This window comes from Cyanistes caeruleus, unplaced genomic scaffold (genome assembly GCF_971803275.1).
Source record: "Cyanistes caeruleus unplaced genomic scaffold, bCyaCae1.hap1.1 HAP1_SCAFFOLD_65, whole genome shotgun sequence".
Taxonomy (NCBI): Eukaryota; Metazoa; Chordata; class Aves; order Passeriformes; family Paridae; genus Cyanistes; species Cyanistes caeruleus.
In genome coordinates this window covers 934,068-961,199 of record NW_028255884.1, presented here as the reverse complement: position 1 = coordinate 961,199, position 27,132 = coordinate 934,068, and the positions used below count along the sequence as shown (strand labels likewise).

General features: G+C 51.4%; 1 protein-coding gene across 1 annotated transcript; it reads right to left on the bottom strand.

Moving 5' to 3' along the window:
* Positions 1 to 929: 929 nt before the first annotated feature.
* LOC147647116 (serine/threonine-protein kinase pim-1-like) lies at positions 930 to 24,425 on the bottom strand. Its single transcript, XM_086872405.1, has 8 exons — positions 24,398 to 24,425; positions 23,913 to 24,160; positions 3,748 to 4,114; positions 2,922 to 3,098; positions 2,518 to 2,665; positions 2,109 to 2,328; positions 1,425 to 1,559; positions 930 to 1,138 (listed from the first exon to the last, which is right to left on the bottom strand). Exons 1-5 carry the CDS (start codon positions 24,423 to 24,425, stop codon positions 2,559 to 2,561), a joined length of 927 nt encoding a protein of 308 aa, XP_086728531.1. The 3' UTR covers positions 930 to 1,138; positions 1,425 to 1,559; positions 2,109 to 2,328; positions 2,518 to 2,558.
* Between the last annotated feature and the right edge of the window lie 2,707 nt (positions 24,426 to 27,132).

Here is a 27,132-nt window from a genome sequence, read left to right as displayed (position 1 = left end):
CCTCTGCAGCACCCAGTTCCTGTGTCCCACGCAGGACTGAGGGCCCAGGAAATAAAACAACCCAAAACCCACTGCGGGCCTGGAACTTTTGTCCTGGTTAGCAACTTCAGCTAAGGGAACCTCTTAGCAAAAGGGGTAATCAGAGTGTTCTCTTCAGCCTTTGTCAAGATTTTGGTGCCTTTCCTCCAGGTTGTCCCTCAAAATCAGAGGGGGGTGGAGCCTGCACCAGTCCCCCCAAATCGGTGGGAGACAGAGACTTCTCCCAGGTCCCTCAAAACTGGAGGAGGATGGAGACAATCCCCGGGCCCCCCAAACTGAAGGGAGATAAATACCTGGCAACCTAAAATAAGTGATGGATGTAGCCCAGAGCATCCCCCAAGTCACAGGGGGAAGAGGAGACTGCCAGCCCCCCCAACAAAGAGGGGAGAAGGAGAAGCAGCAGCAGCTCCGTCTGGATGATGGTGAAATTCCCTTCTCCCCACCACAACGACTCTGCGCCCGAAGTGTCCTTCTCCAAAACTGAAGAAAGCCCACCAAACTGTCGCCACCCTCCTTTTTTTCCTGCCCCCCTTCCCTCCTTGGTCCCGGCCAAACTCTTTGTCTTTTTTCAAGCACCCACCAAGTACCCACAGTTAGGTTTTACCCCAAACTAATGGGTAAAAATCCTATGGGCAAGCCAGAAATAAAAAAGAAAGACACCTAACCCCCAACAGTCCCTGAGACTGGGGCTTGGCCTTCCTCGTGGTGAGGGGCATGAAGGAAGGCTGCAGTGTGATGGAGACTGTGATGGGCTGGGAACTCACTGGGGGAAAGGATGGAGCAGTTGTGAAGTAAAAGGCAGGTGGGGGAGAGAACTGTTCAGAGAAGGGCTGAGCTACAGCTTGAGCAAGATGAAAAATGTCATTTGGGGTCATCCCAGATGGATTCCATTTCAGAAGTTATGGAACAAGTTTAATTTTTGGGGGGTGTCATGTTTTCCCTTGGTGGTGGACACTGTGCAGACTTGAGCTGCATTGCCAAAATGCTCAAGTCTCTGCTGCAGGTCACAGCGTTTCTTCTCTGGCTGGTCCTGGCCCGGTGCTGAGCCCAGCAGAGCCCTGGCAGAGCCCAGAGCAGCCTCAGCATCCGCAGAGCCCGGCTGCAAGGAGAGAAAGCAGAAACCGCCCGTCAGCTGAAGGCTCCTGTCCCCTTGTCCCAGCCAGCCGCGGTGCCCAGGCCATGCTGGCCGTGCTCAGAGCTGGGCCCAAAGCTGCCCATCACTGCTGCCTTGGGGAGCAGAGCAGGAGGGCAGGACATGTGCCCAGCCTGCAGCCAGCCACGGCAGATCCAGCCCCTCAGCAGCTGCCCAGAGCGGGATGCTCCTGTGCCCGCTGCCATCTCCCAAAAGCTCTTGTCCCAGCCATGCCAAGGAGATGAGGACCCACCTCACACCATCCGCTGCCACAAGAAAAGCTGGTCCCAAACGATGTCCTCAGTCTTCTCCAAGGGCACGGCCCATCCATGCCACAGCTGGTCCCAAGCACTTCCTGATCCAGACTGGACCCCACCTGGAACGCTTCCTTTAGAAAAACAAACAACAAATTAATGAAAATAGGTCACAGACAAGAAGGGGAATACACGAAAAAATGGTAAAAAATCTTATCTCTGTCAGGAGTTTGAGGAAGGCCCAACCCCTACATTCTGGGGAAAAACCCACCCATGGGTGAGGGAAGCCCATGCTTTCTCCCTTCCTCCCTGCACTGTCCCCCAAAATCACGGTGATCCCAAAGCAAAGCAGGGGAGTGGAGCAGCCCAAGCCCTTCCTTGCCTGCACAGCAAAGCAGCCGTGCTCAGGTTCTGGAGTCCCACCTGTGCTCCTGCCATGGGGGTTTGTTTGTGTCGGGCTGGCTGCCCCAGCCCCAGCCCGGGGCACGGTGGGTGCTGGGGGCTGTTGGCAGGGCCAGGATCCCACTCCCATTTCGTCACCACCCCAGCCTACGTCCCCAGCCCTGCCAAAAACCAGCTGGGCAGCCACTGAGGAATCAGTTGCATCTGCCCCAGCAAAGGGGAAACCTTTGGTTCCCGGCCAATGCACAAATCTGGGAGCATCCCCCTGGGTCTGGACTTACCTGAAAATTCACTGTGGAGCCTGGCTTTGAAGAAGGTGCCAGAATCAAAGTCCATCATCGCCAGCTCCCACTGGCCAGGTGGAGGAAGAGGTTGTCATCCTTGCTGCTGTCCTCCATGTCTCCAGCAGCAGCAGCAGCAGCCCCACCTGGTACAGCTTCTCCAGGGGCTCCTTCTTCCCTGGGGTGACACCAGGCTGTCAGGGTTCTGCCCAGGGCCCGGCTGTCAGTGAAGCAGGACAAGCAAAACCAGCTCAGATGGTGCCCACCAGTGCTGGGCAGAGCAGCTCAGCTCCAGCACAAGGGCTGTGTGTTCCCATTCCATGACCCCAGTGCAGTGACACAGGCAGGACAAAAAAGCCTGGGTTTCTTTGCTGCTGATTGCCAGGGCATGTGTGGAGCTGTAACTTACCAGGTCCCTGCATCACTGTGCCTGTGGCTCTCTCCCTTCTTCTAGGGCCGATGAATATCCTGCATCCAGGGATCACAGGACAGGTCTTCTAATGAGGGCCTGTCCAAGGAGCTCAGGGATAAACACCACCTGATCAGAATCTGGCAGTCTGGAGAGAGAAACCACAAACCACTGGTCAGTTGGAGAAGGCTCCTGTTGGCTTTGCCCCACTATTCCCATGCCCAGGCCACGCTGGATGTGCTCAGAGCTGGGCCTAAACTTTCCCATCAATTCTTTGTTTTGAAGGAGAGCAGGAGAGCAGGACATGTGCCACCTCCTCAGCAGCTGCCAGAGCGGGATGCTCACGAGCCCGCTGCTGTCTCCCAACCCTGGTGTTCCCCCCGTGCCCAGAGATGAGGATCCACCTTGGGAGAGCCGTTGTGGCAGCGGGAGCTGGCCCCATCTGATGTTCCTGCCCCTCCTGAAAGGGTGCTCCCCGCAGACCATCTCGTGCAGCAGGATGCCCAGGGACCAGACGGTCGCTGCCTCGCCATGGTACCAGCCGAAGTCGTTCCATTCCGGGGGGCTGTATGACGGTGTTCCTATGGAATATGGATGGAGCTCATCAGGGGGATGCTGCTGCTCCCAGAGCCTGGCCCCAGCATCCCTGGGCATGTGGGGGCTGCCCCAGTGGCACACGGGGTGACCTGCTGCCCTCTCGCCAGCACCTGGGACTTGGGTACAAACCTGGGGTTGGAAAAGAAGCCACTGGTGCTGGAAGAGAGCAGCAGAAACCCTGGCAAGGCCCGACCATGACACACAAAGGGAAATACCCACTCAGTGCTGGGGAAAAACCACACCCACATCCTCCCTGCTGGCATTGCCCAAAATGTATCTTGAACCAAGGCAAACCAGGTGAGCAGAGCAGTCCAAGCCCATTCTCACCTGCACACCAAACCAGCAGGTGCACAGGTCCTGCCACCCTGTCTCTGCTACCCCCACCCATGGGGATTTTGTCAGGCTGGCTGCCCCAGCCCCAGCCCCAGTCCTGGGCAGAGTGGCAGGCAAAGGCTGCCAGCAGGGATGGAAGATGGGTCCTCACCCAGCTCTGCTCAAAAGCAACTTGGCTGAAGAATCAGTCCTGGGACTGGCAGCAAAAGGGAGAATCCCTCCTGCCACACCCAGGTTGGACCAGGAGATGTTGGGCCAGGAGATGCCAGGACCAGGATCACCACCCCTGTGTGGGCTCACCTGCAAATTGAGTGTAGGCTGTGTCCTGCAGGTAGGTGCCACAGCCGAAGTCGATCAACTTTGCCTCGCCGGTGTCCAGGTCTACCAAGACGTTCTCAGGTTTGATATCTCGGTGCAGGACCCCGCAGCTGGTGCAGTGCCGCACGGCCGCCAGCACCTGCTGGAACAGCTCCCACGCCTCTTCCTCGGACAGGAACCTCCGTGCCCGAATGAAACGTCGCAGGTCCTGACACCGCTCCGGGCGCTCCAGCACCATCACGATGGTGTTGGGGAGCTCAAACCATTCCAGCAGCTGCACCACACCGGGGAAGCCTGTGGACACCTTGTCCAGCAGCACTATCTCCAGGGGTGCGCTGGTGCCGTCGGGCTGCGGGAGGAGCACGGTGCCGTCAGTGGGGCTGAGGCCGTGCCAGGGCTCGGGAAGCCCTCAGCCAGCCCGGGATGCTCTGTGCCCTCCGCTGGCCCCACGCCCGCTCTCCCTCCAGGTGTCCTGGCGGCTCCCACCCTGCCGGGCCCCGGCTCATCCCCGCCCGGCACGGCCCGGCTTCTGCCGCTGGCCCCGCTCACTCACCAGCTCGCCCCAGTGCCGGACGCGGTTCCGTGGCACCTTTTTGATGGCCACCTGCAAGCCAAAGGGAACAGCGGATTCAGCTCACCGCCCACCGTGTCCAGCCCCATCCTCCTCCTCCGCCCCCTCCTCCTCCTCCGCCCGCCGCCGGCCCCTCTGCTCACCGGGAGTCCGTCCGAGAGCCGAGTGGCCGCAAAAACTCTGCCAAAGCCGCCGCGCCCCAGCAGTGAACCCACTCGGTAGCGCTGCTGCAGGGCCTGCTGCGCCTTCCCTGGGGAAGAGACGCGGCCGTCAGTGCTCGGCCCGGGGCCAGGAACGGCCCCCGAGCGCTCCCCGAGCTCCCCGGGCCGGGCACCCGCAGGCGTTCCCTCATTGGAACGCGACAGCGGCGGAGCTCGGGCCGGGGAAGCCGCAGCGGAGGCGGCGGCAGCGGCCGCACCGCCTGTGTCCTCCGCGGGCCCCGGGAGGAGCCGGGGCCGGGGCCGGGGCCGGGGCCGGGGCCGGGGCCGGGGCCGGGGCCGGGGCCGGGGCCGGGGCCGGGGCCGGGGTCGGGCCAGGCGGAGCCAAAGGGCGGCAATGCCGCCCCAGCCCCAGGCAATGATGCCCGCCCAGCAGCGCCAGCGCCAGCACAGCCAGAGCTGGGCGGAGGCGAGACCGCGGAGGGACGGCCGGGGACGGGAACGGGGATGGGGCCGGGGCCGGGGCCGGGGGCGGGCTGGGGGCATGGCCCAGGTGGGCACGGGGAGAGGGAACCTGGAAGAGGAGGGGACACAGGAAAAGGGAGACCGGGAGAAGATGCGGGACAGTGGGAGAGGGAGAAGAGAGAGAGAGAATTGATAAATTTGCTTCTTTCGCTGCTGTCGCTGCTTTCGCTGCTGCTGCTGCCGCCGCTGCCGCTGCAACTGAAGCACCGGGGCCGTTTGTCCCCGTGTCCGTTTGTCCGTTGCCCGCTCGGCCCCGCCCCGAGCCCCGCGCTCCCCGGGCAGCCCCTGAGCCTGGCCAAACACGGCAACTTTGCCCTGCTGAGCCAAGAGCCAGAGTCTGGACTCCTGCACAGGGGCACAGCAATGCCCTTGGCTGCTGCTGTGCCTTGTCCCTGCTGAGGCTCAGACACCGTCTGAGCACATTCCCTGAATGCAGAATTTGTACCTGAGCCGAGCACTGCACTTGTGTCTCCAGCATTGCTTTCCAAGGAAAACAGGGCAAGGCAAACTGGCTATAGCTCAGGGTATTTTACAGTGTCTAAAACTTGCCAAGTCTCAGATCTTAGAGGTGAGATCCATTTGGAATGAATGGGATGGACAAACAGTGCAAGATGGAAAAGGGGAACATAAAAATAAAGAGAGAAAAATAGAGAAAAACATATTGTTCGTTTCTTTGGATTTTATTCTCATTTCTTAAAAAAGCTGTTTCAATTTTCCCAGAATCTTCTCCCCAGTCCCGTCTGTTCTTTCCAAAAACCTGTCCTGGAGAACAAGGCGCAGCTCCTGTCACAAGATGTGCCCCCAGCTGCAGCTTCTCTTGGCTCCCCACACTGTGAGTGCAGCACAACTCTTGCAGCAAAGCAGGACAAATGTTTGAAGAACTTGACAACTTGTTCTTTCTTTTCCTCGTGGACAGGGGAGTTGTGCCATTGGTGAGGTTTTCATTGTTCCTCTTCTACCCAAAGAAAACATGATGGGCTACCAGGAATTGTTGGGGAATACAAGCCTGGCTGAATGTGGAGAAAGAATCTCCAGAGCCTGCAGCCAGCAGTGGAGAGCTCATCATTCCAACAGCCCCATGGACATCTGGAAAGTGATCTGGAACATGAAGATGGGCTGACAGAGGGAGTTTGTTTCTGTGTTCAGTTGAGATGATTCTACATCTCTTGCAGTGGGAGAAATCAAGAGCACAATCAGGTGATGATAAGCAGCAGAACATGATAAGCTGGACCTGTCAGTGGATGAGAGAAAGAATGTGAAAAGGAGAAATGCAGGGAATGACTTGGTGAACTTTGTGTGTAAGAAGGGTCATTTTTTCCTAATAATTCCCAATTCATTCCCTTTGCTTTTATCCTTTTAACAAGGCCAATTGCATCTCAGATTCCCCAGGAAATGAGAACCCTGAGCTTGTGGAGCTGCCTGAAAGGTGCCCTGTTCCTTTTTCTTCTGCTGCTCAGAAGAAACAATGAAGCGAGTTGGGAAGTTCTGGTTTTTCTTTCTCCTGGTGGATTTTTTCATTTGATTTGCCACTGCAGGGGCAATTTCTGTGATGGCCTCTGTCAGTTGATTCTATTTCAGCAGCAGCAGCAGCAACAGGGCTGTGTTCGAGCACTGCAAATGTGACCTGTGTGGCTTTAATTCCCCTTGACTTAGTGCTCAGGGACTTGGGAGCATTTTGATCTCTACTGATCATGATGCCTGAAACAAAAATCCTGAGTTCCCCGTGATAAAAGCACAGTGGGTAGCACTGATTGAAAGAGGTAATTGCAGCTGTACTGCTAAAATTCAGGTGGCAAGCAGAAGAGGGGCAAGAGCAGCCGGGATCTACAATTGCCAAAACAGATGTAGATTAAGTAATTTAGTGGGACTTTTCTGCAATTTTGTGAGATTTTGAGAAAATTTAAACAATTTTGTGGGATTTTTCTGGAAATTTTATGGAATTTTTGTGGAATTTAGTGGAAATTTGAGGAGATTTTGTGGGGTGTTTCTAGAATTTGGTGGGGTTTTGAGAAGATTTCTGCAATTTTGTAAGATTTTTCTGGAATTTTGTAAGATTTTTCTTGAATTTTGTGGGATATTCAGGAGTTTTTCTGAGATGCTTCTGGAATTTGGTTGGGTTTTGAGAAGATTTCTCAGTGTTTTGGTTTTTTTTTTCTTGAATTTTTTGGCATTTTGAGTAGACTTGAAGGGTTTTGATTGATTTTTCTTAGATTTTGTGGAATTTTGTGGAGATTTGGTGGGATGTTCTTGGAATTGTATGGGATTTTTTTTGTAATATGAAATTTTCTGGAATTTTGTAGGTTTTTGAAAAGACTTGAAGAATTTTGTGGGATTTTTTTTAAATTTTGTGGAATTTTGTGGGGATTTTGTGGGATGTTTCTGGAATTTGGTGGGATTTTGAGAAGATTTCTGCAATTTTGTGGGATATTTCTTGAATTTTGAAAGATTTTGTGGAGACTTGAAGATTTCTGACGTGTTTTTCTCAGCTGTTCTGGAATTTCGTGAAGATTTGGTGGGACGTTTCTGGAATTTGTTAGGGTTTTGGGAAGATTTAGTGATTTTTGGTTTTGTTTTTGCAATTTCCTGAGATTTTTTTTGAGTTTTATGGGATTTTCCAATAGTTTAAATAATTTTGTGGGATTTTTGTGCGATTTTGTGGGATTTTGAGGATACATGAAAAATTTTGAGGTATTCTCTAAAATTTTGTGGGATTTTGTGGGGATTTGGTGTGATGTTTGTGGAATTCGGTGGGGTTTTGAGAAGATTTCTTGAATTTTGTGAGATTTATTTGCAATTTTTAAAAATTTTGTAGGATATTCAGTAGATTTTGTGAGATGTTTCTGGAATTTGTTAGGGTTTTGGGATGATTTCAGGGTTTTTGTTTTTGCAATTTCCTGATTTTTTTTAGTTTTCTGGGATTTTGCAAATATTTAAATAATGTGGGAGTTTTGTGGTGATTTGAGAGATTTTGAAGAGACATGAAAAACTTTGAGGGATTTTTCTTAGATTTTATGGAAATTTGTAGATATTTTGTGGGATGTTACTGGAATTTGGTAGGGTTTTCAGAACATTTATAGAATTGTGTGGTATTTTTCTGAAATTTGGTGGGATTTTGTAGAGACATGAAAAATTTTGAGGGATTTTTCTTAGATTTTGTGGAATTTTTTTGAGATTTGGTGGGATGTTTCTGGAATTTGCTGGGGTTTTCAGAACATTTAATGAATTGTGTGGGATTTTTCTGGAATTTGGTGGGATTTTTCTTGAACTTCATAAGAAAATGAGAAGATTTTGGGGGAGTTTTGTGGAATGTTGTGGGATTTTGAGGAGACATGAAGAATTTTGAGGTATTTTCTTAGATTTTGTGGAAACGTGTGGGGATTTGGTGGGATGTGACTGGAATTTGTTGGGGTTTTGAGAACATTTCTGGAATTTTGTGGAAATTTGTGGAAATTTTAGGGGGATGTTTCTTAGATTTTTGGGATATTCAGGGGATTTTTTGAGATGTTTCTGGAAATTGGTGGGGGTTTGGGAAGATTTCTGCAATGTTGTGGTATTTTTTTCTGGAATGTTGTGGGATTTTGAGGAGACATGAAGAATTTTTTGGTATTTTCTTAGATTTTGTGGAAATGTGTGAGGATTTGGTGGGATGTGACTGGAACTTCTTGGGGTTTTGAGAAGATTTCTGCAATTTTGTGGAATTTTGTGGAAATTTTAGGGGATTTTTTGGGATATTCAGGGGATTTTTTGAGATGTTTCTGGAATTTGGTAGGATTTTGAGAGGATTTCTGCAATTTTGTGGTTTTTTCTCTGGAATGTTGTGAGATTTTGAGGAGACTTGAAGAATTGTGAGGGATTTTTTCTTAGATTTTGTGGAAATTAGTGGAGATTTTGTGGGATGTGACTGGAATTTGTTGGGGTTTTCAGAAAATTTAGGGAATTGTTTGGGATTTTTCTGCAATTTGGTGGGATTTTTCTTGAATTTTGTAGGCTATTGAGGAGATTTTGTGGGAGATTTGTGGAATTTTGAGGGATTTTGAGAAGACATGAAGAATTTTGACGTATTTTCTTGAATTTTGTGGAAATTTGTGGGGATTTGGTGGGATGTTTCTGGAATTTGCTGGGGTTTTCAGAACATTTAATGAATTGTGTGGGATTTTTCTGGAATTTGGTGAGATTTTTCTTGAATGTTGAAGGATATTGAAAAGATTTTGTAGGAGTTTTGTGGAATGTTGCGGGATTTTGAGGAGACATGAAGAATTTTGAGGTATTTTCTTAGATTTTGTGGAAATTTGTGGGGATTTGGTGGGATGTTTCTGGAATTTGTTGGCATTTTGAGAAGATTTCTGCAATTATGTGGAATTTTGTGGAAATTTGTGGAAATTTTAGGGGGATGTTTCTTAGATTTTTTTTGCATATTCAGGGGATTTTTTGAGATGTTTCTGGAATTTGGTAGGATTTTGAGAAGATTTCTGCAATTTTGTGGTTTTTTTTCTGGAATGTTGTGGGTTTTTGAAGAGACTTGAAGAATTTTGAGGGGTTTTTCTTACATTTTGTGGAAATTTGTGGAGATTTTGTGGGATATGACTTGAATTTGTTGGGGTTTTCAGCAAATTTAGGGAATTGTGTAGGACTTTTCTGCAATTTGGTTGGATTTTTCTTAGATTTTGCAGGATATTGAGAAGATTTTGTGGGAGTTTTGTGGAATTTTGAGGGATTTTGAGGAGACATGAAGAATTTGGTTGGATTTTTCTTAGATTTTGTGGAAATTTGTCTAGATTTGGTGGGATGTGATGGGAATTTTGTGGGATTTTTTTGCAATATTGTGGTATTTTGTGGGATTTTGAGGAGACATGAAGAATTTTGAAGTATTTTTCTTAGATTTTGTGGAAATTTGTGGAGATTTGGTGGGATGTTTCTAAAATTTGGTGGGATTTTTTTGTATTGTTGTGGAATTTTGAGGTGTTTTGAGGTATTTTGAGGAGACGAAGAATTGTGAGGGATTTTTCTTAGATTTTGTGGAATTTTTTGGAGATTTGGTGGGATGTTTCTGGAATTTGCTGGGGTTTTCAGAACATTTAATGAATTGTGTGGGATTTTTCTGGAATTTGGTGGGATTTTTCTTGAATTTTGTAGGATATTGAAAAGATTTTGTGGGAGTGTTGTAGTGCATCTAAAAATCTTGGTACCTCCCAAGGGTAAAACTCACCTCTGGTTTGTGTAATGTTAGTCCCTACCTGAAAACCTTCTTTCCCTCCCCCCCCTTCCCATTGGCTGTGACCTCCCTGCATCCCCTAATCACCCCTGCCCCCTGGTATAAGAGATAAGATCCAGAGCATTTCGGTCTCTCTCTCTTGCCCCGGATGGACGACAGACAATAAACCCGGGATTATTCCAGCAAGTTTGAGCCTCCTGTGTCTAGATACTTTGAGTCCGTGTTGTATCCACTCCAGGACCCCCTCCGCTGCCTGTGCCCAGAGACGAGCAGGCTCCACGGGGGGTGGGACAGAGGGGTCCCAGTGGGGAGTAGGATAGCAACAAGGCCCTGCAGTGTCACAATGGTGCCAGCGATTCCATGAGGCCTTGCAGTGTCACAATGGTCTCTGTGGTCCCACAGGCCCCTCAATGTCACGTGACTCCTCTGTTCCATGAGGCCTGAAATGTCACAATGGACCTTGGCGGTTTGCAGTGTCACAAAGGTCTCCTCTGGCTCCACAGTGTCACCCTGGACCTTTGGTTCCATGCAGCCCTGCAGTGTCACAAAGGCCTGTTGGTTTCACGAGGCCCCACAGGATCCCAATGGTCCTCTTGGTTCTGTGGGGACCACAATGGTCTCACTGGTTCCATGAGGCCCCTCAGTATCACAATGCTTTGTTTATTTCATGGTGCCCCACAGTGTCACAGATGTCCCTTGGTTCCATGGGCCCTGTGCTGGTGCATTCCCCCCTCCCCTTCTCAGGCTGCCCTGCCAGCTGAGAAATGCTCCTTGGGCCTGGGCCTTGGCCAACAGCCCCTGGGCTCAGCTCCTCTGCAGCTCATCAGAAACACTGTCTGCTCCCAGGCACTGCTGCTGCCCAAGCAGCTCCTGCTTGCTTCAGGAGCAGCCCTGGGAACTGTTCCTGTTCCCTGCGTGGCACAACATCCCTGTTCTCAGCCTTGCAAAGAAAGCTGTTGATGCCAGGTGTGGCCAGGATGAAACATTGCTGTGCCTGAAGCCCCTCTCTTGGGGCCCTACAAACAGCGCTCCAAAAGGAGCCCCTTGCAGCTCTCCTGGGCCAGCCACCTCCCTCGGAGTGGGGCCTCTGTGAGCCGGGAACTCTCCCGTTTGCTGCACTCGGGGCATCCCCGAACAAGGACGGAGCCTGGGCCGATCCCCCCACTCCTCCAGGCTCAGCCCTTGGCCCGCTGGGGAGATGCCAAAGCATCCGCAGGGAGCATTTCCCTGCCCTGCAGGGGAATTTCTCACAGCTGCCTTGCACTGCCTCTTTGTGTCTGTGTGCACACACCAGTGCTGTGCCCTGGCAAATGTGGCAGAAATGCTGCTCTGGGAGGGGCTGGAGTGCCTTGGAGATCTGAGTCAGGCAGGCCTGTGGGTGAGGGTAAGTCATGAGGTATAAGCTAAGTTAAATGCTGCCTAGTGTTCTTCTTTTACTCCACTGTTATGTTTAATATAAATTATAAGCTAATTTAAATACTGTTTAGTATCATTCCTCCGCTAATTTGCTTAGTCATAGGTTATAAATTAGGTAAAATACAGTAAATGCTGTAGTTTTGCTAAATAGTGACATTTGAGGTTTCAGTTAAGGTTAAGGTATAACTGAAGTCCTGTTAAGTTTGAGCTCTGTTAAGTGAGCCAACTCTGGGATGTTGTCATGTGTTGTCATACAGCTGTACTGTGATGTCACAGAAGACTATGATGTCAAAAATTCAACCTGTGATGTCACAGTCTGTTCTGTGATGTCACATCCTGGTCTGTGATGTCACAGAGCCACCCTCGATGATGGCAGTCTCTGCTCAATGGCCTCACACCATCCTTTATGATGTCACAGTCAGCTCTGTGATGTCATAACCCCATCAGTGATGTCACACAACCATCTCTGTGACGTCATACAGATACCCTGTAATGTCACAGCACATACTTTGATCTCACAACCACATCTATGATGTCATACAGCCATGCCATGATGTCACAGCCTGCTCTGTGATGTCACAGGATCCCCTCTATGATGCTGTAGCTGCTCAGTGACCTCACACAACAAACTCTGAGATGTCACAGCCCCATCTGTGACCACACACAACCCACTCGGAGCTGTCACACAGCCCCTTTCTGACATCACAGCTGCTCTGGGGCTCCAGGACACAGCCACAGAGGTGCTGCTGGGACACAGCCCCCTCTGGCACATCCCACAGCCCCTGCCAGTGCTGAGCCCCTGGCAGCTCTGTCTGGGCCTGCTCTCTGTGTCCCTGAGCTGCCCTGGCAGGGCCCCAGCCCTGCTGGGCTGTGCTCAGGAGCTGCTCCTGGCCAGAGCTGTCTCTCTGCAGCGCTGCCCTTGCCAGGAGCTGCCTCTGGGCCAGGAGCCCGGCCCAGCTCAGCAGCACAGACACAGCACCAGCACTTTCATCACCCTCTCGGGCCTTTGGGGCTCTTGGCATCACACTCAGTCCCTCAGAGTGTGCTCCAGAAACTCCTCAAGAGCTCCAAGTCAGATGGAAACACTGAAATTTCTTGTAGTTGAAATGAGAGACACGAGTGAGAAAGCGTCCCCAGGTTCCAGGCAGAGCAGAAGACTGGAGGCCCTGATGGCAGCTGGGGACAAGCAAGGGAAAGGTGTCTGTGGTGCTGAGCAAAGCTGGATGTGTTTCAGGAATGCCAAGGGCCAAGGGCTGAGCCCCAGCCCCTGGCAAGGCAGATGCTGTCCCTCCCTCATTGCTCAGGGCTCTTCCCGGGCCACTGGCATGTGGGGATGTGCAATGCCAAGGGCAGCACCATGGGGCGGCCCCTGCCAGGCTGCTGAGCAGGGACAAGGAGGCAATGACGCCCCAGGGCTGCCAGGGTCACTTGTCCCCTGCTGGCCTCAGGCCCAGGGCCAGCAGCCATGGCCAAAGGGCTGCACAAGTTGCCTCTGGCAGGGCCTTGCAGCTGCACAGCCCAGAGCCCTCAGCCTCTACCTGCTGCTTATGTGATGAGGCCTCCAAACCCCATCCTGGGAGATTTTTGGGTCCTCTCCATGGTCTGTGAAAATGGAAACATTGGTGAAAGTTATTTTCTACCAAGTCTTGCATTGACAGGGATCAATATCATTAAGCTGAACAAGAATGGATTTAGATTTGTTACAAGGAGGAAATATTTTACAATCAGAGTGGCACAAAACTGCAACTGCTTTTGCAGAGAAATGGATGCCCCATCCCAGGAATGCTCCCAGAGCAGGAGCTCTGTGCAACCTGACACAGTGAAAGCCCCTCCCCAAGGATGGAATTGCTGTTGTGTGGGTTCTCTGATGTGCTGGGTGCCCTCACAACCCTCCTGGCCAGAATGTCTGCTGAGGGCCAGCCAGGCTGCTGCAGTGGCACTGACCTCACAGCCATCACCATTGCAGCCATGTCCCCTGGGCCTGGCTCTCCCCTTTCCTCTGCCCCTGCCTTGTCTCTGCTGCCATGAAGAGTTGTTTCATTATTATCTTGTCCCCGAGGTGCTGGGGCCAATTGCTTCCCAGTCAGGCTCCTGGAGCAGCAGTGGCTTTTCCGAGCCCAGCCAGAAATGAGCCCTGAAGCAGCAGCTCTGCAGTGCTGGCCACCAGGCCGGGGTGCCAAGGGAGCCTTCTGGCCATGGCCTGGAAGCAGCTGCTGCTGCCAAGGTGCCTTTGGTGCCTCAGGCTGTCCCTGGCACAGCTCCCAGCACGGCACTCTGCACTTGTGCCCGAGCCCTTCCCTGGCTTGGGGCTGGCCTGGGGCTTTTCCTGCAGTGGGATCTGCCCTGGGCATGGCACAGGAAAGGCAGTTCCTGCTGGAGCAGGAGGCTATGCCTGGAATGGGCTCAAACAACTCCAGCAAGGCCCTGTTTACTTCAAAATTGCTTCCTAGAGCACTGTAGTCTAATAATTGTTATAGCTCCTATACTGTTTAGTAAATAACTCTTTTTCTTTATTTACTCTGTAGTGCAAATAAATCTGTCTAATCATCAATCAATCAATCAATCAATCACTCAGTTGTATTTGTATAAATATATCTCATACTCAATTTTTAGTCTTATGGGACAAGATGCATTACGATTCACTTCCACCTGTCCAATACATTTTACACATAAACCTTTGACAAACTCTGGGGCTGGGATTGGATCTCCTCACTTAGAAGGAATTTAAAAGTCTAGGTGCTCTGGAGGGGTTTGAGGATCCCTGGTGGCTGCTGGGTGTCATGACTAAGCAGGAGTTTCTCCAATAAAGAAATAAAGCTTTTGCCTGAAGCTCCCACTCTGCGCATGACAGGAAGCCCTGGGATTGTCTGTGACATCCCAGCTTTTGGCAGCCTGGGGACTCCTGGGATGTCACCGTGGATCCACCGGGAGTGCCTGTGACAGAGTAGTGCCTTTGCAGCCCAAGGTCCCCTGGGATGTCACCATGGAATTGCTGTGACTGCGTTAGAGCACACGGCTCTTCAGCATCCCCAGAAACCCCTGGGAGGTCTCTGTGGAGCCCCTGTCTCTGCCTGTGATATTCCAGCTCTTGAACAGCCTGGAGACTCTTGGAATGTCCCCATGGAGCCCTTCTGAGGGCCTGTAACAAATGTGATCCTTGGTAGGCAACCATCACCGGCCCCATGTAGCAATGGTCTGATTCCATGGCAACTATCACCAGGACCTGTTGCCATTGTCTGTTTCCATGGCAACCATCACAGGCCCTGTTGCTATGGTCAGTCCCTTGGCAGCTCCATGGAGACCCCATGCCAGGGGTGGTTGCCATGGACACCAGCTCAGGCCTGGAGCCTGAGCCCGTTGCCATGGCAATCATTTGCCATCCCATCCCCAGGCTCATGGGATCCCAGAGCCACAGAATTGGCTGAGTTGGGAGGGAGCCATGGGGATCCTCCAGTCCAACTGCTGGCCCTGCACAGGACACCCCAACAATCCCAGCCTGGGCCTGGCAGCGCTGGCCAAACGCTGCTGGAGCTCAGCCAGCCCTGGAGCTGGGAGCCTTCCCTGGGGAGCCTGTTCAGTGCCCCAGCAGCCTCGCGGGAAAAACCTTTTCCTCACATCCAGCCTAAACCTGCCCGCCTCAGCTCCAGCCGCTGCCTCCACTCCTGTCCCTGGGCACCAGAGGGAAGAGGTTCCCGCAGCCCCCAGCCAGGGACCCGCTCCCAAGGCTGCTGCCATGGCAACCAGGCCTGGCACCAGCTGGGATGCTCGGTTTCCACGGGCTGGGCTTCAGGAATGGCATTCCCCAATTTCCTGCTCCCGCTAAAACTGCGCTGCTGCTCGCTTCCCTCCCACCTCCCATGGAAATCACAAAAGGCAAAGATCCCAGGCTGGGATAAGAACAATTTATTGAGAACAGCAATGGGATAAGGAACAAACAGACACAGAAACAATTTTGGTAACAGAATAGATAAGAAAAACTATTTACAGGGAAAAATAAACCACCACAGACTGGCTCTTCCTGGCCACGTATCTCCTCCTGCCTGGAAAGGACACCCTTCTCCTCTGGTGAAAGATAGGGAGTCATTTTCCTGCCCCTGGGAAGAATCTGAGATGGGATTTAATATAATGAAAGGGCCATGGCCAGACCCTCATGTTCTTTGATCTCACATCATAACATTGCCATGGGCAGGAAAAGGTACAGGTGTCTTCCCAGCATGGATCACAGGGAACATGGATCACCAGGTCTCTTCCAAATGTCGGTCCTCCAAGGGGGGATGAAGCTGGAGCAGTGCACAAAGCTGTACTGGAACTGGGGGCCTTTGCAAGGCTTCCCTTACCGGTGCCACCGTCGGTGTTGGGTCAAGCTGGATCTCCAGGTGAAGCTCTTCCCACACAGGGGACACTTGTAAGGCCTCTCCCCAGTGTGGATGCGTTTGTGGGTGTTGAGGCTGGAGCTGTGGCTGAAGCTCTTCCCACATTCCCCACACTCATAGGGCCTCTCCCCAGTGTGGATGTGTCGGTGCCTGATGAGGTGGGAGTTCTGCTTGAAGCCCTCCCCACAGTCAGGGCAGCGGAAGGGCCTCTCATCCGTGTGAATCCGCTGGTGCCTGAGGAGAGTGGAGCTCCTCTGAAACCTCTTCCCACACTTGGGACACTCATAGGGCCTCTCCCCAGTGTGGATGCGCTGGTGGACGATGAGTTTGGAGTTGCAGCTGAAGCCCTTCCCACATTGCCCACACTCGTAGGCCCATTCCCCAGTGTGGATCATCTGGTGGCAGATCAGGCTGTTGCTCTGGCTGAAGCTCTTCCCACACTCCAAGCACTTGTAGGGCTTCTCCCCATCCTGAAGCTGCTCATGGACCACCAGCTCAGAGCCCTGGCTGGATCTCCGGCCGCCTTCCCGGCACAGGGTGGGTCTTTCCTCCTCAGAGCACCCTGGGATGGGTTTGGAGCCCCTCCTCCTGTGGGATCTCTGGGGATTTTCCTCCCTGTTGTATTCCTGCTCTGTGGAGCTGCTCAAAACGGCCTCTTCCATGAGGTTCTGCCGTGGGGATTTGTCCTCCCTGGTCTCCATCCTCAGCTCCTTGTCTGGGGGAGGAAGGACAAGGAGAGGATGGGATTTGCCTCCGTGCCAGAGGGAAGGGGAAGGAGATCCCCCCAGTGCGTCCCCGGCAGGACGGCGTCGGCAGCGGGGTTGTCCTGCAGCCGGGGGCCAGGCTGGGCTGGGAGATGGAGCAGGAGAGAGGGGGAAAGGGGCACTGACTTCCTCCTCACCTGCCTGGGTGTCCTGGAGCATCTTCCTCTTCCTCGCAGCCTCCTTCTCCATCCGGCCAAAGTTTAGGAATGACAAACCCTGGTTTCAGAAAATGCAATGGATGAGCACTTTGGGTTAGGGGTTTCCTACTCTCCAAGTCCTTCCCTAGAAGTCACCGGGCATCTGGTGCCCATATAAACCACCAAAACGCTAATATTCAGTCCCCTAAAATACACAAATGGTCAAGATTCACCAAAAACACCCATCCATGCGTTTACCCTCTCTGGTCTCTCCACTGTGGGGTCCTGGAAGCCCCCCCTGTCTGGATTGCTGCGGGTCAAGTTTGTATTGCTGCTCCCCCTCTCTGTCTGCCGCTCCCCTCGGAGCCCGCTGCGGACACGGCGCCGGCCCGGCCACACGGACCCGCCTGTGCCGGGGGCCCACGGGCCGCCCAGCGCTGCCCGGGCCTCGGCCCCGAGCACAGAGCTCTGCCCGGGGGGCTCCCGGCCCGAGGCGGCGGCTCCGGGCCCGCCCGGCCGCTCCCGGCTCCCACAGCCCGCCCGGGGCCGCCCCGCCCGGGCCGGGCCTGCGCCAGCGCTCCCCGCACCCGCGGGGCTGCAAACCGCTGGGCACAGCTCACAAAAAAACATTCCCCCAGCCCCGCAAAACACCAAAATCACAACCGGCCGTCACCCCCCACAAAAAAACAATCCAAACCCCAAACCCACAAACCGACGGCTTCCAGCCTCTCCTGCGCCTTCCCAGGGATCCCAAGGCCGCGGGAATGCCCCCGGAGCGGGACAGAAAGCTGCTCCAGCCCAGGCACTTTGGACACCCTGGGCTCTCCTCTGGGGGCCCTGCAACACCCGCCAGTGGAACCTCGCCCTGCAAAGGAACCATTTTGGTGCTCCCTGCGGAGGCCAGAACTGAAACTTTGTTCCTTTGGCCTCGGGCCGGAGACCCCCGGGCTGTTTTCTGCACACACTTCCAGCCCCCAGCGCTTGCTGCAGCCGCTCCCTGCAAATGTCCCACTGCCAGGGCCCCGGCCTTGCTGTCACCCGCTGGGGCTGGCCATGAACACAGCTCCTGCACTTGCATTTCCAGCTGCTGTGCAACCAGAGCTGAGGGATCTGCAGCTGCCTGAATGCAAAACCTGGCAGAGGAGCCTCTCTCCAGGGGGAAATCTCCCCTTCCTGAGCCAGCCCGTGGCAATGCTGCCATTCTCTGCTGCTGCTGCTGCTGCTGCTGCTGGGGCACTCGGGGCTCTGGCCGAGCAGGAAAGGTGACCCTGAGCCAGGAGCTTTCCTTGGCTGCAGCAAAGCCTCGGTGCACAAAGACCTTCCCGGCGCTGTGCTTGTTTGTTTTTAATAAATTAACTCCCCCTGTGAGCTGTGGGCAGAGCTCTGTAACTGTGTGTGACACTTGTCTGTGGCACTGTGGGGGTGGCCAAGGGCACCTTCCCCGAGCTGTGTGCAGAGGAATCCACAGCAGCCCAGGCCGGGGGTGCTCAGTGGCCGCTCAGTTCCGCTGACTGGACGCGGCTCTGGCCGCTTCCCTTGGAGCGTCTCCAGGGAGGGAACGCTGGGGCTGCTGGCCCGGCTGTGCTGTCACTGCCAGGGGAACGCTGGGGCTGCTGGCCCGGCTGTGCTGTCACTGCCAGGGGAACGCTGGGGCTGCTGGCCCGGCTGTGCTGTCACTGCCAGGGGAACGCTGGGGCTGCTGGCCCGGCTGTGCTGTCACTGCCAGGGGAACGCTGGGGCTGCTGGCCCGGCTGTGCTGGCACTGCCAGGGGAACGCTGGGGCTGCTGGCCCGGCTGTGCTGTCACTGCCAGGGGAACGCTGGGGCTGCTGGCCCGGCTGTGCTGTCACTGCCAGGGGAACGCTGGGGCTGCTGGCCCGGCTGTGCTGTCACTGCCAGGGGAACGCTGGGGCTGCCCCGCTCCTGCCCCACCCCATCAGCTCTGCCAGCGCCTCCAGGGGACACAAAGGCTGAGCCCAAGGGTGAGAGTTGCACAAGGGGCTGAGCTGGCATCTGGGACCCATTGGGATCATGGAGTGCAGCCCCCGGCCCTGCACAGACACCCCAACAATCGCAGCCTGTGCATCCCTGGCAGCGCTGGCCAAAGGCTCCTGGAGCTGCGGCAGCCTCGGGGCCGTGCCCATTCCCTGGGGAGCCTGGGCACTGCCCCAGCCCCCTGGGGGGGAAGAAGCTTTTGCTCATCTCCAGCCCAGCCCTGCCCTGGCCCAGCTCCAGCCGTTCCCTCGGCTCCTGTCCCTGCTCACCTGGGCAGAGATCAGAGCTTGCCCACAGAAGCTGTGGCTGCCCCTGGATCCCTGGAAGTGTCCGAGGCCAGGTTGGATGGGGCTTGGAGCAGCCTGGGATAGTGGAAGGTGTCCCTGCCATGGCAGGGGGTGGAATGAGATGAACTTTAAGGTCTCTTCCAAGCCAAGGCATTCTGTGATTCTGTGATTCTGGGGGAGATGCTGAAGCTCTGGCTCAGCTTTATCTCAGCAAATGTCTGGAGCCAGCAGCAGCCATGGGTGGGATCATCTCCTCCCTCTTGCTGTGGCTGTAACTCACCCAAGGGCAGTGTCATAAATGAAATTGAAATTTGGACAGCTAGGGCTATTGAGTTAACAGCAGTGTAATAACAAGAAAAAAATTATACCATTTAGTGAATTGAATACAAGAATCCAATTTAATAAAAGAATATAATTTAGTGGATTAAGTAGCAATTTGATATAGAAGGAATACAATTTAGTAAAAGAGTACAATTTAGTGAATATATTCATATATATATACATATGTGTATATATGTATGAATATATATATGAATATAGCTTGCCAGTAATTATGATTAAAGCATAAGCAAAACTGACCGGGGTACGGAGAGGGCTTCTCAACCCCCTTACATATGAAATAAAGCAATTCAAACTAAACTTATATACTGTATACTTACACATATTCATTCATGTTTCCAGTAAGTCTCATCTTATTTCTGATTCTTTAATTTTACATCACTGTTCTTCATGGCGCATGCCTCACTTGTTGCTAGGGGGTCTTCAGTCTTCTTTTGGTGGTCTTTTGACGAAGGCTTACAGTCATCCTCATTGTTCTTTGGATAACCTTACAGGCTGTGTGTGTGTACTAAGTGTTGTGTTATGTAAGTAAGCATTGTGCTCCACTAATTAGTCTCATAATTTTCAGGCCCTATGCCTAAAGTTGTTCCAACTTTATCCATCTCAAGGTCAATTTTGTCTTAGGATATTTCTTATCTCAAATCTACATCCTCTATCTTAATTTTAACATGTAACATCTGTAGAGGGGTACATCTGCCTTGTAACACCAATTCCCTTGATTGCTTCTAATAATAACAACTTTCCAAATAGTTATAATTTAGTTCATTTCCATTTATTACAGGAAGGTGTGAAAACAGGAGCATTGTTTGGTGTGGCCTCCTCTCTGCCTTTCACACCTTTCAGTGCTTTGAGCCAGCCAAGAGCTTTCTCCAGGACTGCAATGAAGCAGCTGTTGCTGCTCCCAGCTCTGGCTCTTCCCAGTCTCTGCCCCTGCCTGGTTTTGTCCCTCTTGCTGTGCCCTCTGTTCCCCCAGGGGGCTGCCCCAGGCTGAGGGATCAGATCCAGGCACTGCTGCTGCTCCCTGGGGACCAGCCCCAGTTTGGTTGTTGCTGTCAGTGCCAGCAGAAGCGGTGGCTGGAGCAGTGGGTGCTGACAGTGGCCCAAGGCCCGGGGCTGGAGGGGTCCCTGGGCTGGGGCTGGGAGGGAGCTGCCCCTTGTTCTCCCTTTGCCTCCCGCAGAGCTGGGCCGGGCACAAGTGGGGCAGCAGAGCCAACAGGGAGCCTGCGAGTCTCTTGCAGCCGTGCCTGCTCAGAGCTTGGCCTTGGAGCTTCAGGTGGGCAAAGGCAGCTGCTCTGCTCCCTCTGCGTGTGCCCGTGTTCAGCAGCGCTGCTCCATCAGTCTGTGCCCAGCAACGGGGAAAAGCCTCAGCCCTGCAGGGCCAGGAGCTGCCGGGCTCTGCCTGAGCAGCTCAGCCAGCGGGAAGGGAGCTGCTCCACACGGGAACCAGGAGCAAAGGACGTGCCTTTTCTAGGACATGCTTTCTGTAAAAACAAAACAACAATAGCAATAAAAAACCAAAACAAAAACCTAAAAACCAGAAAAGAAAACATAAAAAAGAATTGAAAGATAAAAAGTACCCTCAAATGTGTAGTGAAAAATCTTCTATAACTCTGGAGTAAGAAAGAGGTAACTGATCTTTTGAAAAAGAGAACTCAGCTTTGATTTTAGTTCCTTAGTTTGTACACGTGCTGGTGGAAAGGATCCATTAGCTGCCTTCCTTTACAGATTTGATGGATGATTTCCAATATTAAGATATTTTACACTGTAGTTAAAGGAATAGGAAATTGAAATACATGTTCTTCATGACTGTGTCTTGAGTGTAAAAATTTTGCAGTTTGAAACTTGGACCTAAAGCGTTGCAAATGGAAGTGATAAATCCCAATGGACTGAGGGAATGCAGCTTTTCCTATGGGATGTGCAGCACTCCAAGGACTTCCTCAGTGGGGCTGTGGCTGCTTGGAGCTTTGTCCTGTAGGAGACGCTTTCTGGGGACGGTCAGAGACACGGCAAAGACCTCTATAATCGAGTTAAGTGTTAGAAGTTTATTTCAGGGCGTGGGGTAGAAAGAGAGAGAGAGCGAGAGAGCGAGAGCAAGAGAGAGAGAGCAAGAGAGAGCAAGAGAGGGCAAGAGAGGGCAAGAGAGCGAGAGGGCAAGAGCCCGAGCTCTTCTATACCACTACTTATATAACCTATACCTTTGAATATTCTATTCCTTTACTAACCAATCTTTCTAAGTATACTAATATAGTAACATTTGTGTACAACCTATAGAAATCGCTATTTTTGCATATTTTTAGTTATCTCAGGGTCCTTCAGACCTTTCCTTATAAGGCTGGGATGAGGGGTCTCAGCTTGGTTTTATTGCAGGAAAGAATGTGTTCTGGCATACCAGCCCGGTTTCTTTGAATTATTCAAACCGTGCTATCATTTGTATTTCTTCCTTAGCCTTTCTGGCTACAAAGTCATATTTATAATTTCTTTCTAATTCTACCTTCCCAACATCTCCCCCGTTTTGTCTATGAATAACTAAGATATTAGATACGGTTCTACGCATTAGTTTCTGCATGCATTGGAGTATACAAGGTATAGCTATTAAAACTACAATTATCACTATACAGATTAAAACAAAAAGATAAAAACAACATGCACTTGGGTAAACGACAGAACTCCATTTTTTTTTCTTGAGCTGCTTCTGGTAGATCACTTTCTTCTTGAAGATTCTGCGTAGATCAGGCTTGGGCGTCTGCTTCTTGGCTCTTTTTTGCAGGGTCACTGGCTGGTGTGGAGGTTTCAGCAGACTTCGATAATGTCCCGTATCATAATTGGACGGGCTATATCATCACCACACTGGCGTTCAGCAGCTTGAATTACACGATCCACAAATGTTGTGAATGGCTCAGAGGCTTCTTGGCTAATAAGGTTATAAGCTTTTTCAAAAGTTCCAGCAGGCTGAATTTGCAAGAAGGCTCGCCGTGCCATTTTTTTAATGTCATCTAATGCTACCCTAGGCAGGTTTATCTGATTTTCATTTTGGTCATCTGGAGGTTCACCTGTGAGCTTTGACAGGGTGAGAGCACGCAAATCTGGATCATTACTACGTCTATAATTGTCCAATACATTTCTGAGTAGTCTCTTCCATTTCAATTCCCATAGCATAAATTGCGAATCTGTAAGGGTAATGCTAGCAAGATTTTTGCAGTCATTGGGTGTGAGAGTATGCTCTTCTAGTGTACTTTTCAGCAGTTGTTTAAAATATGGAGAGCAAATGCCACTGTCCTTTATCGCTTTTCGCAGTTCTTTTATCTCCTGGGGTGGAATAGCTGTCCATGTTCTTGGACCGCCCGCCTGCTGACTAAATAACACCGGCATTGCTAGGGGGTTTATGTTTTCTTCTTTGCAAATTTGTCTTTTGACTTCCAGCCAGTTTGTAAGTTGGCTATCATCATAACATTCTTGGGAATTTATGTGTAGTGGAGCTTCGGATTTTACAATCTCACTTTGAAGTGGTAAAGTCAGGGGATTAGCTGTTGCATGCATAGAATAGTTCACTGTCTCTCCTGTATTTATTAATGCAGATACTGTGTTAGAAATTCCCCCTTCCTTTTGTACCTTTTGTGTAGCCAGGTGTAGCGGCGGCCTTGTAGTTGTAGTGTCAGCTGACAGTAGCTGCGATAGGGGACGGTCAGGGGGCAGAACGGGATGCTGCATTTGCGGATAAGCCTCTGGGAGCTGCGGCACGGCCGGGGGCAGGGAAGCAGGTTTCGGTTGTTCGCGGTTATAATGCGCGGGGGCATCTGACAGCGAAGCGGCAGTTCTTGGTGATATTACAGCCGGGTCTGGTAGAGGATCGGGGGAATACACAGGACCAGACGCTGGCGGGAGTAGCGCGGTGTTTTGTGACCGTGTGGAAACCTGTGGCTGACACTGCGTTTGTGTAAGTTCCGGTCCAGGGTCGGTGGTGGCGGCCCTCGTGGCAGACAGAACCGGGACCTGCTGCGGCTCGGGACCGCGTGGCCAGAGAGAAACAGCAGAAGGAGCTGAGGGGGCCGGGGTGGACCGGGCAGCGGAGGCTGGAACGTCTGCGGGCCGCGGCAAAACGGGAGGCGGAGAAAAATGAAACAACGAGATGTTCGAGGCAGCAGTGGTCTGTGTCGGCTCAGGGGCCAAGGTGTGACCTGCTGCTGACGGCGGGGCTGACTCAGCGGTGACAGGAGGTAGTGGAAGAGTTAAGGAAGAGGCTGAAGTGTGATTTTGTAGCGCAGATAGAATATAGGCGGTAGCCGCGATGACGGCCGCAGGGTGCAGCGGGGGAGGAGCGGGAGATTCTCCGGTGGGGAGGAGGGGTGGTGGAGTTGAGGCGACAGCACCGACGGGGGGAGGAGCCACGATGACATCGCTGGGCGGAGGCGCAGGGGCGGAGTCAAGGGGCGGGGTCGCACCGGTGACGGGAGCGGGAGGGGCGGGGTGCACCGCGAGGGCAGAGCCGGGGGTGGGCAGCGCGGGGGTTGTGACAGTGGAGACGGGGTTTCCTGAGGGAGCGGGGAGCTCGCCGCTTGCCACACTGGGGGCGGGAACAGTATCGGGAGGGGGAGGGGGAGCAGGGGTGGGGGCCGCAGGGTCTGCCGAGGGGGATGGGGTCACCGGAACAGATTGCGAAATCACGGGGGCTGGGGGGGGTGGGGAAGGGACGCGCGAAACTGCGGATGCTGGAGTCGCTGAGTTTCGGGGGGCCGGAACGGGCCTGGCCACGTTTCGGGTCTCCGTGGCCAGGGACAAACGCGTAGTAGGGACCGGATCCGACGCGACAGCCACTGATGGTTGTTGCTTATTATGAAAGAGTTCTACGAGAGTTCTACACGCTGGGACCAGCTGCGCGGCAGTCATATCGCGGTGTGAGATATTATTAAAGAATTTAATACCGACCGTGTCCCAAAAATCTCTAGTAAATACAGCTGAACGGTCAGCGTTGAGGAAGTTAAGTAGAGTCCATTCTAAAAGATCTTTTAGCTCTTGTTTCGGTAAATTATTGGACTCAGAGCGTAATAAATGTTTTAGTCGCTTATAGAGGTCTCTGTCGTGAATAGAGTAAGATTGTCCCATGATTAAAACTTGTGCGCACTAACCTCAGTACCGGAGAAAACAGCGTATCCAATCCCAGCTTCTCGTGGGGGCTGGCCAGGCTCCCCTGCTGCGGCTCCAGATGCTGCTTTTCGGGTTCCTTCACCAAGCTCCGCTTCTAGCTGTTGCTTTGCAACACTGCAGCGAGCTCAGAACCCCTTTCCAGCACAGCACCAAGCGGTGCCAGGCACCTCGCTGTGCTCCACTCCCGGGCTGAGTCTCCCAGAGCTCCAAAAGACACCGATCCTCAGCGTCTCTGGACTCAGGAACTCCCCTTGCAACTTTAAAGAGCTTCGGCCCAACTCGCTGCTAAGCAGCGTGGTCCTTGCTCACAGTACTGGGAAAGCAGGCACGACAGATAAGTGTTAGTTACCGTCCATGAGGGTCTCTTACAGCTGAAGAAAACGATCTGCTCCTGCCTGGCTCGCCAATCTGTAGGAGACGCTTTCTGGGGACGGTCAGAGACACGGCAAAGACCTCTATAATCGAGTTAAGTGTTAGAAGTTTATTTCAGGGCGTGGGGTAGAGAGGTAGAGAGAGAGCAAGAGAGGGCAAGAGAGAGGGCAAAAGAGACGGAAAAAAAGAGCAAGCAAGAGCAAAAAGAGCAAGCAAGAGAGAAAAAGAGACCGAGCTCTTCTATACTACTACTTATATAACCTATACCTTTGAATATTCTATTCCTTAACTAACCTAATCTTAACTAATCTTTCTAAGTATACTAATATAGTAACATTTGTGTACAACCTATAGAAATCGCTATTTTTGCATATTTTTAGTTATCTCAGGGTCCTTCAGACCTTTCCTTATAAGGCTGGGATGAGGGGTCTCAGCTTGGTTTTATTGCAGGAAAGAATGCGTTCTGGCATACCAGCCCGGTTGGTTTCTTTGAATTATTCAAACCGTGCTATCATTTGTATTTCTTCCTTAGCCTTTCTGGCTACAAAGTCATATTTATAATTTCTTTCTAATTCTACCTTCCCAACATGTACCATTGCTGAGGATCAGCTGCCCTGGGAGAGGCTTCAGATTAAACCAACTGCTGCATGGTTTAATTGGTCTGGTACCTGAGGCTTCTGATCATTTGCTTTGTACAAATGTATTTTAACAGTTTGCTGTGCTGTAAGCATCTCATAGCTGCTACTATTGAGAACCTTGTTCTAGAAATATGTTAAGAGGCATCTTTCCAGTTTAAAGCCAGGCCCTGGCCAAGCCTTGACTTTACCTGGATGAAATGTTTGCCAACATATCCAGATGTTTTCTGTACCAAATCAGTATTTGAGTCAATTTTTGACTCAGCAATTTGACCCTGTTGATAATGACAGCTGGATCAATTTTGAAGTGGGCTTGGAGAATCATTTCCGGAGGTGATTACCCAATCCTTCACTGATTGTTTTGTTTCTGTTTGCTTGCTAACTATGGGATGCTGGTGCAGTGTTTTAGTAATTAATAGTAGTTTTATATTACATATGTTATTAATAATGTTTATGATTTAATTGATTTTTAACTGGTATAAGTTCTTACTAATTGTGTATATGGTTTTGTGTTGATGTTGATGTTTATAACAGAAGTACATCTCATTTTTATTTTTTTTTTAAAGAAAACGGGGGAGATTGATGCCCTAAAAGCATTTAATTAGTGTAATTCATTAACTTCAAGGAGAGAAGTGCCTGTGTTTTGTTGGCAGGTTCAAAAAGGTCACCTGTCCATCTGACCAGACTGTGTGCCTCTGAACACACGAGATCCAGTGAACAGAGATGTCATCACACAGCCTTGGTACTCCAGACATGGATCAGAAGTGGAGCTGTCAGGACACAGTTGTGTCTGAACACTACACAGAGAGTTTACCAACAGAAATTTTACGTTATTATTATGATGTGGTGTCTCTATCAATTTTTCAGATATCCTTTGTTTTAAGATCTAGAAGGGTTTGAAGAACAACTTGAACATCAAAGCCCTCAGTCACCGATCAGCTGCCAGCTGACATCACGGGAGCAGTGAACGTTCCAAGACTGAATCGTGTTGGAGAAATTCTGTAGAAGATTTGGGAAGTGTAGAGACTCCATCTAACTATATACAAAGCAAATTGTAATTGTGTGTTTATTTTTCTAGCAAATTGCTTTCATGCTTAGATTACATATATACCAGAACATGTATGTTAAAAGTAGTTAAATAAGAGTTTAAGATAAAGTGTTTAGCCTGTGTAGTAATTGTTATGTTAGTATAAAGTATAAGTATTTTTCTTTAAGAGGTAATGTAAGCATCTTTGAAAGTTCATTTAACGCTAAAGTTTTAGTTGTAAGTTTGTAAGCATGGTGTCATTTGCATGATAAACTGTTCATAGTAATTGTGCTGTTTATAGTTATAACACCTGAAGCAGTGAGCCCCAATTTTGTAGTACAGGCTGAGAACCCATGATCTAATAGTCTAGCCCTTGTATTTATACCCAAGCTTTAACTCCTCTGTTGACTTTTGT

Bases quoted from the DNA above. Each gene is read 5' to 3' on its own strand.
- LOC147647116 (XM_086872405.1), bottom strand. From the start codon at position 24,425: ATGACTGCCGCGCAGCTGGTCCCAGCGT. The intron at 4,115-23,912 runs GTCGGTGCTGTC...CTCCTCCCGCAG, and splicing joins TCATCGTGGCTCCTCCCCCC to CCCGACGGCACCAGCGCACC. The intron at 2,666-2,921 runs GTGGATCCTCAT...TTCTCTCTCCAG, and splicing joins GCCACAACGGCTCTCCCAAG to ACTGCCAGATTCTGATCAGG.